The following is an 18,239-nucleotide window of genomic DNA, read 5'->3' on the forward strand; positions in this document are numbered from 1 at the left end:
TGGTCTTCAACAAAGAATGTCCTGAATGCCTCAAAAAAGATGACTAAATTTATTCATCTGGGAAAGTACTAGCTACACCCATGTACTGGTTACAGCATGTGAAACAGGGTCACCAGATATCACTCTTGACTGTGGGTCAGAAGTTCCTCAAGTCCTGTTCTCACAGCTGGATTGAGATCAAGTGAAGCAACATCATATCAATACAAACTGAGATCAAACTTCCAATCATTTCTGACTATATCTCTGATAAAATTTTCAAACAAGGGTTAGTACCTTCCATTGCAGCCCTCTCCCAGCATGGCCTTTTGCTTCTGAACATTAGTAAAACAAACCCCTAGCCCAGGAGCATAAAACTTATATGCAGCTAGATCTTTTACTTTGCTCTACTGTCCTCCAACATATATCTACACCATGTTCAGTTCTATCTGTGGTATGCATTGAAACTTTACAGTTACAGTTGTTTTTAAGTGGGTAATCAATATTTTGGGGTGCTTTTTGAAGTGTAGTAGAGGCTAAAATTGGAAGATGAACCTTTTCTCTATAGCCTATCAACAAATACTATTTGAAACAGCTTGAAAACTGGTGATTTAGTCTGCAAGCATCAGACACAAAATGAAGTCAATATATAATTTTACAACTACATTTTTCCTTTGCCATATTCAGCTTTAAAAGGAAATTTGCTTTGCTTTTCTATACAAAAATAAAGGTATTCCATATACAAAATATATTCTCTGTAGATTTCACAGGATAATTACACAGATAATATCTTAACTGCATTTATTAAATTCTACCTGCCCACTCTTCTCTCAAACACATAATGGACTCCAAATCTATTGAAGAGAAGTGAAGGTGACAAGGTTGTTAACAGAACCAACCCTTGCAACATCTCCTTTTCTGAGGGTAGTAAAGGAGCATGACACTCCAGTGCCATGTCCCACTTGCTCCATTCACTATGAATGGACATCAGCTGCCCTCTTCAATTTTTCAGTGTAATTTAAATCTCATAACAATTTATTTTTAGCGAATGTTTTACTTTTTATAGAAAATTTGAATTCTTTCAGATAAAAGATACCTACCTAAACACTAAACCATTCAACTTTCAGCTGAAACAGAATGCCTTTCAGCATCACCCAGGAGCTGCAGCTTGGCTAGGATAATCACTGCACACTTCATCATCCTTAGGACATTGTGGCTGATGTGTCACCTAAAGGAAACTAGGCTATAATACAGAAGGAATGCCTATAGGAAAATAGGAATATGAGGTATATATGGAGGAACCATGATGACAGCTCAGCATCAAAGTATTTGATTTTCAATGTGTGACTTCAGATTTATTTTTTCCACACAAAACAAAAATATTGCCTTCGTGGTTTTATAGAGAAGGTCTGTGACTTAGAAAGATGGCTACTGGGATTTTTTTTCCCCCTTTAGTTTCAGTTAGATTTTGCTAACTTAGGACTTGAGCTATTACCTTGTAGATGTCCAGGAATCCACACTGATGGTCAAACCGTGTGTAGAGTTCATTCAGCATGCTGATGACCTGCATGGGCGTGCACTGCGCACAGATGGCAGTGAAGCCAACAATGTCCGAGAAGAGCATGGTAACATCATCAAACTTCCTGGCCTGAACCTGCTGCCCCTGCCACAGCTGCTGAGCCACTTCTTCAGGGAAAATAGAAATTAGGAGATCTACTGTTTTCTTCTTCTCCTCTTCCAGGGCTTGGTGTGTGCATTCTAGTGTTGCTTTCAGCTTATCCATTCGTTTTTTCAAGCCATCCTGGGCCTTTGCTTGCTCCCCAACCAATATGACATCGCGAGTAGCATCATGGATAGGTATGTCCGAAAGATGGAGGCCTCGGCCCATTAGTTCATCCAGCTTGTCCACACAGGGAGAACCCAGAAACAAAATTGAATTTGATTCTGGCACATGAATCATTTGTCCTTTAATTTCCATTACCTGAAAATCAAAAACAGAGATTAGAAAAGGAAAATTTAGCTGATAGAAGTGTATCTCCATTCCATTTTTCCCATCCTTCATCTTCAGCTAAAATTATAAATGTAAATTGTAGCCTTTTATACAGAAGCCTCTTACACTCACATGTTCAAGCAATGAGACTCACATAGTCTACTCACCAAGGTGTCAGAAAACAGCCTATACTGACACAAAAGTATTCTCAAATCAGATGCTAGATTCTATTTCAACCCAGTAAAATAAAGAAGCAATCACAGTAACATGTAATTCTCAGAATGGTGTCTAAATAATGCTTCTAAAATTTGCCCCTGGAATTTAACTAGTCTTAAAAGCAAATTCCAGAGTAGCTCATTCTCTTTAACTTAGCTATAAATTATGAAAAAGCACGAAATTAAAGGTAAATTATAACTATGACTGCAGGTTAGTGAAATGGTGAAATAGCTTCCATTCTTTTTCAACAAAACAACTACTAATTTAAATGTGGCCAAATAGGATAGGACAGAGTGTAGATTTAGATTAAAGATTAGGAAGAGGCTCTTTACTTCCTCTGTGAGACTGGTGAGACACTGGAACAGGTTGCCCAGAGAAGCTGTGCCTGCCCCATCCTGGGCAGTGCTCAGGTTGGACGGGGCTTGGAGGAACCTGGTCTAGTGGAAGGTGTCTCTGCCCATACCAATGGGGTTGGAACTAGATGATCTCTAAGGTAAGTGTGAATGGCATAGAAAAAGTTTATCAGTTCTCCTGTTTCCTATTTGCTTTCTCATACATGCAGCAGGGTTGAAGGCTGACATTCTGCTAGAGTCTGCAGACTTTGGTGATACAGATTCATGTAATTTGTATCTGCAGAATAGAAGAAAGAAGGTTAGGAAAGGAGTAGCAGGTGGTTCATTGTACTGGTTTATAGATCTTGCATTTGCCTGTTAAATGTCTTGAGAGCTATTCAGTGGTTGATACCACTGAGGCCCTGGCTTGTTATCTCTTGCTCCATGATGGTTATCAAGCACAAAATTATCAGACTGAAATAGACAGTCAAAACCCAATTGTAAAAATGTATCTGGTATTTGGGGCTACGTGCATTCTGATTTTTATTAATTTGAGTCACACAAAAATAACTCAAATACTGCAAAGGAATATTTCTCAGTTGAATATTGTACTAAAAAAACCTCAAACCAAACCAAAAACCAAACAAAAAAAAACCCAAGCCAACCAACCAAACAAGCAAAAAAACTAACCAAAAACCACACAAAACCCACAAAGAAACAGAAAACTAAGATGAACACATTTTGTTTAAGCAGAAGATAATTAAATCAGATAACCTTTGTAAATTCATCCTGCTGTAGCCTTTGCCATGAAAAACAATCATCTTTAATGCTTTTATTCCAGGACTGCACAAAGATCAGTGGTAGGTGATCTAAAAAACCACAGCCCTTACCCCAAGTTTCTCATAGTCAAACCAGGCACAACGCACAAACTCTGCACATGCAGGAGCAGTGTTAACCACTGTGGTGCCTTAAATCTGTATTTTTCCATTCCACACAATCCACTGAAATAAAAAGGCTCCTGCAGTCACCCTTTCTTTCACCATGTAGGCATTCACTCATTCTCACAAAGATTCACGTTATCATTTAATCCTTCTTCCATCTATAATCCTTCCAAGCAAAATAAGAAAACCTTAATCAGAGAATCCAGAGGTGTCTGTAATAATGATGTGATTTAAGCATTCAGAGGTCTGGAAGCCCTTACTGAGCTGACAACCACCCCTACATGGTTCCTTCCATGTCTCGGAGAGATGCTGGGAAGCTCCTGTTTCTATTAGGGTTTTTTTACATCAGATACTAAGCTATCATTACAGATCCTACTGTCAACGTGGGGACTTAGCTTATCCTGTCCCCATGCCCCTCTGCCTCTATACCCCACTCCACTAGCAACTCAACAGATGCAACTTCAGATGTCAGCCTGGGAACATAGCAAATGAAAGTCAATGAAAGCAACGAAAATTGTCAATCTTCCTAATGTATATTCCTGCACATATAATAATACATAAATTTCTAAGCCTTATTTCCTCAGCTTTGTTCTGGGAGAACCATCTCCATAAGAACGCTGGTCACCTACCTAAACGGGCAGATTTAATGCTCCAAGACTAATTGTTTTTTTTAATTTTCAGCACGTAAAGGCAATGCTTTCTTCATGCATGCAGCCTCACAGTTTCAAAGGCCACATAAGAAATTGTTTTAACTCTGAAGTACAAATTGCCAAATGTGGAATACATGGTATGGCATTTCTAAATTCTCTTCTTATTTTGTTCCTCTTTTCCAGACAGTTTGTTTTCTGTTCCTAGAACCTCACTGCTGTGCAAAGTAAATGTATCTCATAGGTGAAAATAGGGTGTCAGCTCAGGAGGGGAGTGTGACCACAGATCCTCCCTGAGTCAGCCTGACCTGGGGGGTACGCTGCTTGTAAGGCATGGCACCTGGCTCGGAGCCCTGTTTCTTCTGTTAACCTGCTGTGAGAATAGAAGGAAATTAATGCACCCCTCTGTGCTCCTGCTTTGCTTTTGGCAATTTGAGGTGTTAAACTCTTTGATATGATCTCTGCCCATGTGAATATATTGTGCCAACCCTCCCCCGGTGGATTCTTCTCAGGAAGCACTGATTGAGTGAATAACGCATTAAAGAGGCACTCTCAAGTCTTCCACTCTGCTTCAGGCAAATTATCAACTCTGTGTGCTTATCTGGCATTTCAGCACAGCAGGAACAACAATATTGACCACCCTACAACACACTTCGAGGCTGCTTTTTCTTTTTTTTTTTTTTTTAATTATATTCTTCCTAGGTAACTCCTTAATTTCCTAAAGTGTCAAAGGTTCAGTATCATTTTGGCTTTATCTGCTGAATATTATTATCATTTCCTCTGCTCAATGGGAACTGTTGATGTTCCCTATCAGTCCTTTCGCATTAGTGATTCTGATGTCCTGCTCAGTCTTGATGACTGAGGAGTGGCTTAGAAAATGGCCTAACATCCTCTTCAAGTTGTCACATCAGGAAAGTGGACAGCAGAAGCAAAGTTGCCTCAGGTTTCCTGGGGAAACAATAGAAGAGAAGAGCTAGGACTGCATAACTCTTCTCAGTCTTTGAAAAGCACTCTCCAAAGAAGTTTCTGAGAATATTTGGACTTTTTCTAGAGGACTTTGGTCTGCAGCTTGGATTAAGCATAACATCCATCCATTTCTTTGGACTCTTGCCTCTTAGATCCTTCTCTGTATCTTAAAGTATAACTAAATGGAACAGGACATCAAATTTGCATGAAGCTTGCCAAGCAAGTCACACTTCTGGGTACTTTCCCAGAGCTCAACTGCTTTTACACATGGAAAGTAAGCCTACATGCAATCCAGATAATGTAATCTATCTTTCTTATAAGCAGGGAAAGACCAAAATCACTTGTATTTTATTGCTGCTACATTCATTACTTTCTTCTTTCTTTAATTATATTTTCACCAAAGAAAATAATTCCACTGTTTTCAGAGGACTTTTTCCTGATCTACAGTGGTATAAGAGAACATTTTGAAACGAGCAATTACACCTCCTAATTTATGGGATTATGTTTCTGTGAAATGATGGTGCAGCCTAAATTGTTCTAGGGTAAAAAACAAAAAACCTACCACAGAATTTTACTTTCACTGCAAACCCACTGCAAAGAAAAGGGAGCAAACAGGAGGGGCCCTGCTTCTCAGGAGCTCTTTCAACCTCTCTCCCCAGAGACCCACCAAGAAATACTGACATTCTCTATTGCTGCTGTTTAAGAACATGAGAGAGTCTCCTACTGTGCTGTACACCAACAGCTACTTCATTAGGCACACAATATCCATCGCTCTGCATGCTCTGGATGCAAGCCATCCTAGGATTAAGTATGGATCAAAAGCTTATGAATCAAATACCAACTCCACTGTCTAGTCTAAGGAAAAGCATGGGCAAAAGCCTCATTTATTGAGCTGATGGAAAACAACACTTCTCTGTACAAATACAGGTTTATAAAAATCATAACAAAGCATCAGCTTCCATTACACTTATGCTTTACTAAAAAAAAAAAAAAAAACAAAACTGAGAAATATATATAATCTCCACAAAAATTAAAAAATGTATTTTTAATCAATACGTACTGGCACTAGTCATTGTTACTTCAACAAAACCCAGAATGCACTCAGGTTCTTGCAAAAGTATAACTCAGAGCATTTGCTTGTAAGTTTGGATTTCCAGCTCAATGCATTGTCAAAAGAACACTATTACACACAGTAGCAAAGTGACTGTTACAATTTTCTGGTTATTTATAGAAAACCCTGGGGTGTTACATAATATGCAACAGTCTCCAGACCAAAGAGACCAAATTTAACATTTTCTGTATGTCACATACTTCATGAGCATAGAATGTCAGCGTGAATATTTCAGGGAACCCACCAGGAATATTTTCATATTCTATAATGTGAAAGAGGGAAAATTATGACAGAATCATTAAAATACTTTGGTTTTAAACTTGGACTTCCAAAGTGATTTCTTGATGTCAAAAGTGTGTGATGCACTAAAAGCAAACAAAATAAGGTTAAATAGGACCTTCTTCACATGAAGCATAGGTATGCATGTCAAATCAAAGCATGCAGCCATCTGTAAGCAAATGTGCACAGAGAAGAAGCAAAGGACATGGCTCCATCCTTTGCACATTTGTTTGTCAAAGCAACTAGACAAAAGGAAATTATGGTTACACCTGAAAAGATGATGATGATTTATAATTTCTCTTTTGTTGCTTCAAGACACAGAAATTGCTTTTAGGATGGTACTCCAGACTGCTCCTTGTTAAGTCCAAGATAAGTCCTGAAGCATAAAAATCATGGGAAAAATGATTTCTTGGAAGGAATCTATCTTCACAAGGTAGCAAAGAGCCATAACTCTACCCTGTGTGTGCCTGAGTCATCTCCCTCATGGATGCTCCAAAGCAGAGGAGTGTATTAATTCAACATGACAGATGGGCAGAGGTGCTGGTGCCGGGCTGCATGGCATGGGGGTACAGAAGATAGTTGCTAAAACAAGAGGAAGAAACTCACTGGTTCCAAGATAATTTCAAAATCTCTTTTAACATCAATACATTGAGATTACATTGGATGTTTGGGGTTTTTTTTTCCCATTAATAATAACCTTTATACACTTAAAAATGATCTGTCAGGGTCCTGAAGGCACTATTGTCCTGACTGTCCTTGCCCAGCCCCACAGGACTCCCTGCACCCTGCCCATGGCCCAAGACCCCATGTCAGCCCCTGTCTCAGCAATACTGATGTGGGACTGATGTCCAGCTCTCACAACTGTCTGGATGATGCTCTTAATAACATGGTTTAGTTTTGGGTAGTGCTGTGAGGAGCAGGGAGTTGGACTCAGTGTTCCTTATGGATCCCTTTCAACTCAAGATATTCTACGGTTGTTTTTCCTTTCACTGCAAAATCTATTTAATCCCTTAAGACTGCTTTCAGGTTGCACACATTTATATTACTGTGGTAGATTTTTAGGTATTGATAATACTGTTCACTGCTGCTTTATTAAAAACCAGGATACCCTATGCAGATGTACAGCTACTCCAGAAGCACCGAGTTACAAATTTACAGCATCAGGGTTTAAAAAAACCTGTAGGGGCCTCATGGAACTTCTCTGTGAGATATGTATTCTTGACAAAAGTTTAAAATGGACAGCTCTGAGAAGCTGCAGATCCTGGTGACATTCCAGCTGACGGGATATTTCACCATTCTGTCACATAACTTTAATTCAGCCAAGAGCCTTTTTTTAAAAACTCTTGAAAACCAGAAGCCAGTTCCTGCTGTGTGACAGGAGCTGTCGGAATGGTGGTAGCAATAAACATGCTTCAAAAAGGAGGTCCCCAATCCACATATTTGTATCAATTTTCATTTCAATCAAAGCAAAATGCAAAATGTAATCATACCCACAGTTTGATTACAACAAATGAAAGTGTAAGGGAAACTTTCCATATTTAATACTCTGTGTTTATGAACAAATGGAAGAGAATTACCTTACATTTACAGAGAATGTATGTTTAACACTGCTTTTTTTAAGTCTTTCCTGGGAAAAAGAAATTGATTGTTTTAATTGCATTTTTATTTCTATTTTTTAAAAAGGAATGGGGAACGAGGAAACAAGAATGTAACATTTGAGAAAGTCAGTAAAGCTTTCTGAAAAGTTGGTTCTCCACTTCAAGCAAATCTCCATTAGGCTGACAAGGCAGCGAGGTGGAAGGTGACACAAATGCACATTCAGATTGCCAAATTCACAGAGGTAAAAATCATGCTTGCTGATTGTTAGCAATTAAGTTACCTGAAATAATTATGCCAAAATAATTATGCTAAACAGTAGGTATAGTCCCTAAAGAAAACATTTTTCATGTCTCTTTCTGCACCTGTTTATATTTTAGGAACATTTATATGCATTATCATTTATGATATCATTTATAACAGTTATTCCTTGGCTTCCAAAGGTTTCTTCTGTGCACAACTGTTACAATGTACTTAGTCAAAAGAAAATCCTGTAAAACCTTTAACAAAGTTATGAGCCTCAAAGCAACATGTCTTGCTTTTGGTTGGGTGGGAGCACAGGGAAGAAAGAATCTATGAAAAAATGAAACCATGGTTTCAGCTCTTGATTCCTGGAGAGAATGTGAAGAACCCACAGCTCCTGCCCAAAAGCAGATTCAAGGGTCTGTACCACAGCCCAGCCGCCAGCTAGATGAGTGTTTGTGGGGGTAAGCTCAACACAAGTAATGGTGAGTTTCTGGCTCACCACTGGTTTACTGATGCTCAGGTTGGTCCCTACACAGCCTGGGCATGGCCTTTACAGACAACTCGGAACATGCCAAACTACAAACTGAAAATTGCACTTCTGAATAGAAAATAAGGTACCGTCATTAAATACCTTTGTCTGCTCAGATGTTGCTTTGGAACCGTGTCCCTGTTTTGGGGAATTATCTTACAAAACAGAACAATGACCAGCACCCAGAGTAAGGTAATGTTCAGCTTGTTCCACCAGCCCAAATTTTACAAAAAGTCAAAGCATCTGCATGGAAATCTTTTCATTTAAATTAGTAAGAATAATTTAAGTTTGCTTTTAAGTTATGCCATTTTGTTGTTAAAAAAAAACATGTCATTTTATTTTTACTTTTTGTTTACATCACTCAAACCCAGTATCAGAGATTTCTGTTAATTTGAATAATTTAACAGCAAAAAAAAAAAATTGAGTTATGCAACAACAGTAGCAGCTGATTGAAGACACTGAAGGATGGGCTCAGTCCTCCTTATAGCTGAAAATCCATCCCGTTCCATTTTTTTGGGGGGCTGAGGTGTTTTGGTGCATCTGTGTGCAGTCATGCCAGGGCTAAAAAAAAAATACCCAGGCCTGAAACCTCCCCAGAGACAGTACCCTGAACTTGGTACCTTTTTCCTGCATGTTGTACAACCACACCAAATCACACTTTTGCTTTTCTACGGAGTTTGCACTGCAACATTTTCTACTTACTTAACACTCAGGACCATGACACAAGTGAAATCACCAAGACTATCTATCTGGTTAAAAACAGATGGATCAAATTTCTAGTTATCTCATGCCTGAAAAAAACTGTATCATTGACAAATATAATTCGTTCATTTGTTAAAGACATTGTTAAGGATATTTTTATTTATTTCCATCAATGTCAACCAAGCAAGATTACAGAGGAATGTGCCAGTACACAGAAGACTCCCATTTTCCACAGCAGTGTTACTTTTTGGATTAGTTCCTACTTTTTTCACCACAAGACTTGTGCAGATGCACGGATCCATCTTGCACCTAATCCTTCCACTAGCAGTATTCATCTCCTAGCAAAAGCTTGAACACAGTCTGTCCCAGCTGCTCAAGATGACCTGCTAGCAGAAAGTACTCTGTCATTCTGCGATACTTATTACTAAATATTTTTCTTTCTCAGCTCCAGGGTAGTTTGTTTCTTTGTGGAAACTGCTTTTATCAAAAGGTAACAGAATGGTTAACTGAGAGTACATTTATTCATGAGAACAGCAGGCAAAGAGCGGTAGCAGAAGCTTTCCCTTTTGATCTGTGCAGAACAGATATATACAGGAGTCATTAGGAAATGTGACATTTCATCACCAACCTAGGTATCTTAAAATTCCTGTGATTAAAAGCTCTCTTAGCCCATGCACTAACTAGCTTGAAGACATTTTTCTCCTTTAGGATTTACAGGCTTAAACTTTCATCTTAAGTATATAAATCTGCTCGAAATTCCTGCCAGCACCACAGCAAGGAAACTGATTAGATGTGGAGTCCTTTGTTGGTATTTTTCCTTTGTTTTTCTCTTTATTACCCCATATATCAAGTACTTTTGCAGCTTTGATAAAAGACTCTATCATTAGAATTTGATACTGAGATTAATCAATCCTGATCTCTTAGTGTAGTATAAATTTTCAAAGCACCGGGAGAAGAAATCTCTTTTCCCAGTCCAATCATTCTAAAGTTAGATATAATTAGAAAGAGCAATGCACCTCTCACCAAAGTAATTGTAAAGATATCCAGCCAGTATTAGTGGGAACTTTACCAGGTCTTTAAATTTAAATTTCCTGTATTTTTTAAAGGTTTAATTTCTTTCAGCATGCTCAACACAATACTTTATAGCACTAGGAGACATTTCATCCATAACTTTCTATTAGCTGCTATATTTGACATGTACAAGTAAAAGACAGTCTTTGGTTGGAGTCTCTTACAGGCCATGTTAAACATCAGAATTTTGGGAAGACTGCATTGACCTGGTTTAGTAGTTATCATTTTTAACAAATCCCACAATTATGTATTTTACAAGCTAGAAGAAATAAAAAGCAAAAAAAACCCCAAACATTAAAATGCCTTTAACTTAATTATAAACAGAACACATAGAACGTGAGAGGGAACAGTGATGTGTAGTAAATATTCACATTTCTATGTGCATAAAAATACCTGTTTAGCTTCCATTTTATTCACGGCAACTGATTACTTTCTTCTTGAAATTATAACAAAGGAAATTAGAAGAATAAGGTGGAACAAGGTATTTTGAAACCAAAATATGATCTCTGTTGTCTTGATCATTCTAGCACAGGTTGAAGACAACATTTAAAACAAGCAGCTTGAGTGATCCAGGTTGCAAGACAGAAATATGAAGTGGTCCCCAAAATCTTTGCTGCTGAGCATTGCTGCCTATTGCCTACCAAAGACTGGAGGGAGATGAGGAAAGTGTGATTGTGGATGCAAACAGGAGGTCCAGCTGTTATGGCAAAGAAGGACTCAGGAAGTAGTCAGTCTAAAACCGATTAGAACTGCTGCTTTAGGAAGCTGCCTACTCAGCTTGCAGATTTCTGTCCTCGGATACCTTAGTGGAGGTTTGCACTGCCCCTCTGTATTTGCTGGCGGTGGGCAGACCATGAGCCAGCCCTGCCCCAGAAATTACAGGACTGCTCTAGCACAGTGCTCTGCCTTCGCTGAAGCACCCTGCTGAGGAGCAGACAATATTTGCTCAGGCACAGCATGATGCTAACACAGCTACCTTGCTTTTGGATCAGGCCCAGATTACCCACAACAGGCTGAGAGACATAGCGGAGCTAATGAAATGCTGTCTGTACATACATGAGCAGGACCAGCTTCATCCAATTTATGCAAAGACTGACCTGCAGCTAATTTGGAGTTGTGAATTCCCACTTGATGGCTTCCCAATTTTCAGCAGTTTGACTCCTATGATTCTTTGAGTATTAAAGCTTTTAAACCTAAAATTCTGGTTTCAAAAATCAGTTTTAAGAAAAAGATCTGGATGCCTTTCAAAATTTCATGCTTTGTCTGCTCCCTTTGGAAAAGTCAGAAGCACTTCTCTTCCCATTCATGACTGCTGAGTTTCCTATACTATTAACTGGGAAGTTTTTCAACAGTTCCTAGGGTATTTTGTTGTAAATATACAAAAACAAGGAAAAACAAAACACAGAAAAAACCAAACCCAAAAACATTATAATATAATCCTGAGTCTAAGTTTGTGAAAAAATCAGAAAGGAATTCCTTCAGGAACTAAAGTCCTTCTGCTGCTGCCAAGAGCAAGGCACTGATTGCTGTTCCACATTCCCAGCCTCATTTCATATCCCATCTCAACAAAGGTGGCTAAACCCAAGTAACAGTCCTCTGTGCTTTCTGATCAAAATACAAAGCTGTGTGCTGTATTTGCAAAGGCAGTAGCTACACACCATGGATTAGACAAGAAGGGTCTTTGACAATAGTTTTCAAGACACACCTGGCTGCTGCTGAGCCTCCCACTCATTACATTGTTTGAAACTGACACCACATTTGTATTGGGTTTGTGTGGCAAGGTTTTGGTAGCAGGGGGCTACAGTAGTGGCTTCTGAGAGAAGCTGCTAGAAGCTCCCCTATGTACAACAAAGTCCATGCCACCTGGCTCCCAGATGGACCCACCACTGGCCAGGGATGAGCCCATAGGGATGGTGGTAGCGTCTCTGGATAACAGTCAGGAAGAGGGGGTAAAAAGTTGTGCAAAAGCAACTGCAGCCAAAGGAGTGAGAGTATGTGAGAGCAACAACTCTGCTGTAAAGAAGCAGGGGAGGAGTTGCTTCAGGCCCCACAGCAGAGATTCATCTCCTGATAGCCCATGGTGCAGACCATGGTGAGGCAGGCTGCTCACAGTGGTGCAGATTCCACCTGCAGCCCTTGGAGGACTCTGTGCTGGAGCCTAAAGGAGGCTGTGACCCTGTGGGAAGCTTGTGCTGGAGCAGGCTCATGGCAGGACCTGTGACTGCATGGAGAGGGGAACCCACACTGAAGCAGGTTTGTTGGCAGGACTTGTGATGCTGGCTTATGGGCCTAGCAATACACAGTGTTGTCTTCAGTTATTTTGCACCAATTCCAGACATTAATAAATTTTTGCCTAGAAATGGTGTCCTCTAGAATCTAATTTTTCATAATCTTTTAATAAAGTATTGAGTATATAGAGCTCTTTGAAGAATATTAAATGTTATTGCATTATCAGGGTGATGAATCTATGAAATAAAATTCTAACTCTCAAAACTGCACTGCTTGATTTGCTGGGAGTACAGAATATAGGACCTCAGCTTCTCATGTCTGCTCATATGATCTATTTGTAACATTTAAAATAAGTAAAAATAAGCCACTTCTCCCAAATAACCTGTTCTTGTACAGTATTCCATCAGAAGAATAATCACCCCCCCAAAAAGGACAGTAAAATTTAGCAGTTATTAATCACACTGCAGTATTCTTTAATTTAAATCAATGGGATTATTCGCACATCAGTTGATATCTTTAAAAGAATAAACTATTCTTGTATTCACTGAGGAAATGAAACAAAACTAAGATGATTACCCAGCTTCAGGTAAGAGGAAATGGAACAGAAAAGCAGACTGCTGACTGCCTATTTCTGTGTTAAGACACAAATTCTCTCACAATACAAGGTTATCTTTTGTTTAAAGAAGTTTTCCAACTGTATTAAAAATGCATGGCTCTCTGGGATGGATGCTGCTGAGCTGTAGAAATGGAAAGGCTTGATCTGAAATTGTATAAAGTTAATGGGGAGGCTGTTTCTGACAGCAGCACACCCCAGGACAGAGGGTCACAAAAATATACCTTCTTTTTCAAACGATCAGAATACATTAATCTTTTATTGGAGGAAACAAAAGATTCTAGGTTATACCTACCAACACATACTACAAGTATACCTTTTGTCAGTTTATTATAACAAATGGAAACAGTCTGGCATAAACAATTCTCTGATGACATTTGGTATCTCTCAGTCATAGCCAAACAGTGTAAGTAGCCATTTTCCCCCAATTTCTTCCCACACATTTGTGAAAGCAAATAACACCGTTTGCGCAACATTGTTTACTGAAACTCATTTTGATGTACCGTTGGCTTGTGAAAATATGGAAGAATTAAATTTCTTTCTTTCCTTTTTGCTTTGGTTTATGGCCCCTCGGTCAATCTAAAACACTTTTGTATTTCACACACAATGACCCAACTGAAATATCTTAAATGATGACAGATTACCAAGGCACTTCAGTTGTATTTAAATCCCTAGAATAAAAATCCTGACCTGGTGAAATAAATGGCTAAACAGCCAACTTTATATAGAGAACTCCACTGCAGCTTCTTTTCTATGTTATGAAATTATATATTATTTGAATATTGACAAGCGTATATAAAATACATTCACAACATTAAGAAATGCTTGTATTTCACAAAAGCAGCTAGCAACTGAAGTCAACAGAAAGGTTAAATCAAAGCTTATTCTGTGAAAGCTTTCCAGAGTGCAGCTTCTGTAAGCCCAGAGCTGTCTTGCTCACTTCTGATCATGAGAACTCTAAATTCTGCAGAGCTTGGTCAAGTTTCAGTTTCATGTGTGTAAATCATTGAAGTCAGGAGATTTGTCTCACATTCACACAATAAGAAATTTAAAAACAAAACCAACCAAAAACTGAAAAACCCATCCCTCAAACCCCCTGTATTTTCAGACATATCAATACTATCAGATTGAATTTAGGTTTATGTTTTAAAGCTCTCTCTTTGTAATACTTGAACCAATGAGAACAGAGCAGCATAAAGGAATTCCAGTCACTCTAGCCAGTAAGTTGGCTTCATCAGGGGTCTAACTGAAGTGCCTCTATGCAAATACACATAGCATGGGGAATAAACAAGCAGAGTTAAAACATGGGGACAACTACAGGGCTATGATATTGGCATTACAAAGATGTAGTGAACTAGCTCCTATGACTGGAATGTTGGTATGGAAGGATAAAGACTCTTCAGGAAGGACAGATGAGGAAATGGGGGGTTGTGGGGAGTGTCACCCTCTATGTGGTTTGGCAATCAGTATCACCTTTACACACTTTCTGATGAGCCATGCTGAATTCCTAACACAGAAATAATGATTTTCCTATGCTTGTTCATACATCAACCTTGGAATACAAAGAATCACAGAATCACAGAATGGTTTGGGTTGGAAGGGATCTGAAAGATCATGTAATATTCTTCTTAGAAAGCTGGCATTGTGATAGCACCACGATTACAGTATTAAATTTGCTGTATTAGACTAATCCATGGTCTTTCTACTCTCCCGTCCTCTGTCTGCTATTGACCAATACCAGACACCCCAGACGAAGTCACTAGGGCTGCTGATGTATTTTGTGGATGAGGAGAAGTGCTTGGTCTTAGGGGATGGGGAGGGGAGAGGGAATGAGGTGCAGAAGTGGTTGGGGTGAGGGGCATTTGGTTTTATTTTAATTTTGTTTTTGTCGGTTTTTTATTTTCAGTTTGGCATTTTTTTTCTGAAAGCTGTCTTGAGGAAGTCTAAAAAACGGCTGCTTGAGTTGAAGAGAACAAGATCAGGACTTTAAAATGACCTAGCTAGAAACCCAAAATTACAATGGGATGCTAACGACAAAGTCAAGCTGGGAACTCTGAGCCAGCAAAACCAGAATTTCTCTCCCAGTTAAGCAGATTTGCTGTAAAAGGTTTCCAGCCTTGCTTCAATGCAGCTAAATTTTGGTGGTTTGTAATCTGGTTCTGATTTAGACGCTACTTGCTTTCCTATTCTTATAAAACCAGTTAGAGAACTCTTAGTGGGATTACTGTTGTTAGCCTTTGTTCATCTGTGGGATTACAGGATTCCTAATGCCTTCAGGGAATCTAGTTTAGTCTCCTCGCTTACTGAATTCTCCAAATGATCTGAAGCCAATTTACAAATAACTCCTCTCTCATTATACTGGTAATCAACAGCAATCTGCTGTCTGTATCATCTGGCAAAAACATCTTTAATATGGAAAGGGAGCTTGCTTTTGTAACACTCTTCAGTCATCACCCTTGTCTCCAGCCTGCTATGATTCTGTTTTCCTTCTTTCATGTCATTCACAGTAATCATAAACACATCATCCTAATGAAATAAGACCAAGGACTAAATATGAGTAGCAATCCTAGTCTATTTACTGTAAGTTCCTGACATTTGATTTCAACATGATCTTCTTTTTTTTTTTGTCTTCTTCCTAAACTCTGTCTTTCCTCTTAATTCTGGCTAGTGACTTCAGAAAACATCATGTTCTCATTTTCAGTGGTACAAATTTAAAATAATGCCCACTGCAGTAAACTAACTTATTCCAAGTGTGCAGCAGTCTAATAAAGAAACACTTGATCTGTAGCTGCTTCCACAAATGGACTATGTTAACTACCACTAAACTTGATGCATTTTCATTTCTTCATGCAAAAGCCAAAAAGAAAAGCTTTTTTTTGACAAGTTTCAGTTTGATTTTCCTTAATCTTTCTTAATTTTAAGTGTTCCCATAAATGTACATGTATTTCAGAACTCTGACATTTTACAGGATTCTTCAACTTCTTTCTACTTCCAATCATGGAACATGGAAAGTCCTGTAATTTGATGGATCAGGAAATAAAATACACAAGATCTGTGCTTCTGTTTTTATTTACCCCACAAAAAAGTTTCATCTGCCTCCAGAAAAATAAAAACTTTCGAAAGAAAGGTGGTCACAAGAACGACAATGACCAAAAAAAAAAAAAAAAGAAGAAAAAAGTAAGAAAATTATCAAATTCTCAAATCAATTGCTTCTGGCCACAGAGAATTCAGGTTTTAAAGAGAAATAAAACATCATGGAATGAAAATTAGGACCTTTCAAATACTTCACATTGAGCATCTGCCATCACACCTGTATATGCTGGTTCTCATATCCACATTTTCTAACCTTATAAAAAATAACAGAGACCCACAATGTTGTGCCCCACTAGTAGACTGAAGCTTCCTCAAAGATACGAGTTTTTTAATGATGGATCGCATTTTGAAGTAATCACAGAATCCCAAGGGTTGGAAGGGACCTCGAAAGATCATCTAGTCCAACCCCCCTGCAAGAGCAGGGTAACCTAGAGTACATCACACAGGAACCATGTTACATTATCACAGTAAACTATTCTGGATGTGTATTTAACATTCATATTCTTTGTAGAATCTCATTTCATTAGCGAAATGTTCATAATAAGGTGTATGAAAACAAACATTAGAAATTAAGTTCACTTCATCCTTCCTTTTCAGGTGGAAAGACTGCCTTATTCATTTACAAAGAGAAGACAAAATTAATAAAATGAATTACTATTTCAAAAGAGTGAATAATGTAATGTTTTAACGTATATAACCTATAACATTATTTGAAGTCAGTCACACTTATTCATTTTCAGCAGCTCTGGGTGTTTTAATCTGTTTGCATGGAAGAAAAGCTGGTTCTACAAAGAGAAGAACATATATTACCTTTAAAAGAAATGGAAGTAAAAAAATTGATAAATAAAATAGAAGCTTCATCTTCGCATGGCTAGGAGTCCTTTCCTTTCAATACTGGATGATTTAAGACTATATTTAGTTTGTTTTCCTAATATTCTAGCGTAATTCCTCCTTTTCTGGAATTTGTGCAATATCAAGTGTAAACAGATACACTACTAAAATGCAGTTTCTGACGCACATGTACAACCACATAATCTAAACTTGGCTTGATCATCTTTTCTTGCCATATCTTTGCGTATCTTCCTAAAGCAGTCTCAGTAATTACTGACATCATGTGGCACAATTATGGACTTTGAATCAAAACAAAAAGCAGCAGATTGCAATAATTTTAGATGGTAATGAATCTAACATTAGATTACCAGAACCCTAATGAGAACGAAGGTGGTTTGAAATGGCATGCTCAAATCAGAATTAAATTTTATATTCCTTTTGTAAAGATGAATAATTTAAACTTCCTGAAAGTGCTATAAACGCTAAATAACAAGGTGCAATGACTCTTGCCTCACAAATAATTTATCTGACAGGAAATACACGCTTAATTTATGTTGCATGAATCCTTGGACCACGTGTATATAAATGTGAAACAGACAGCTAAATACATACATACAGAAATCTGCCAAAATATAAAAGAGGAGCCAAGTACAGAAATCAGTGCCACCTTTAGCTATTTTGCATATCAGAACTTACGAGAACAAAATTATCTTTTTCTATCTTTTATTATTTGAATATATTCCAGATTTCTACACACAGCACAACTGTGGTCCCTACTTGTTTGGAAGAACTGCAGCACAAATAAGTATGTCAAGGGTCATATAAAAAAATCCATGCCAAGTAAATTCTTGGCTCTAAAATGTAGTAACTC

The 18,239-nt window shown here is 38.2% G+C and overlaps 1 protein-coding gene across 1 annotated transcript in view; it reads right to left on the reverse strand.

The window, feature by feature from the left end:
* GUCY1A2 (guanylate cyclase 1 soluble subunit alpha 2) overlaps nucleotides 1–18,239 on the reverse strand; it is a 145,281-nt gene that overhangs the window by 60,540 nt on the left and 66,502 nt on the right. The window contains exon 5 of the mRNA XM_034074446.1: nucleotides 1,472–1,957. Coding sequence (XP_033930337.1) covers nucleotides 1,472–1,957 — 486 coding nt within the window. The remainder of the gene's footprint in view (nucleotides 1–1,471; nucleotides 1,958–18,239) is intronic.

The sequence above is a fragment of the Melopsittacus undulatus genome, chromosome 2 (genome assembly GCF_012275295.1).
Source record: "Melopsittacus undulatus isolate bMelUnd1 chromosome 2, bMelUnd1.mat.Z, whole genome shotgun sequence".
Taxonomy (NCBI): domain Eukaryota; kingdom Metazoa; phylum Chordata; class Aves; order Psittaciformes; family Psittaculidae; genus Melopsittacus; species Melopsittacus undulatus.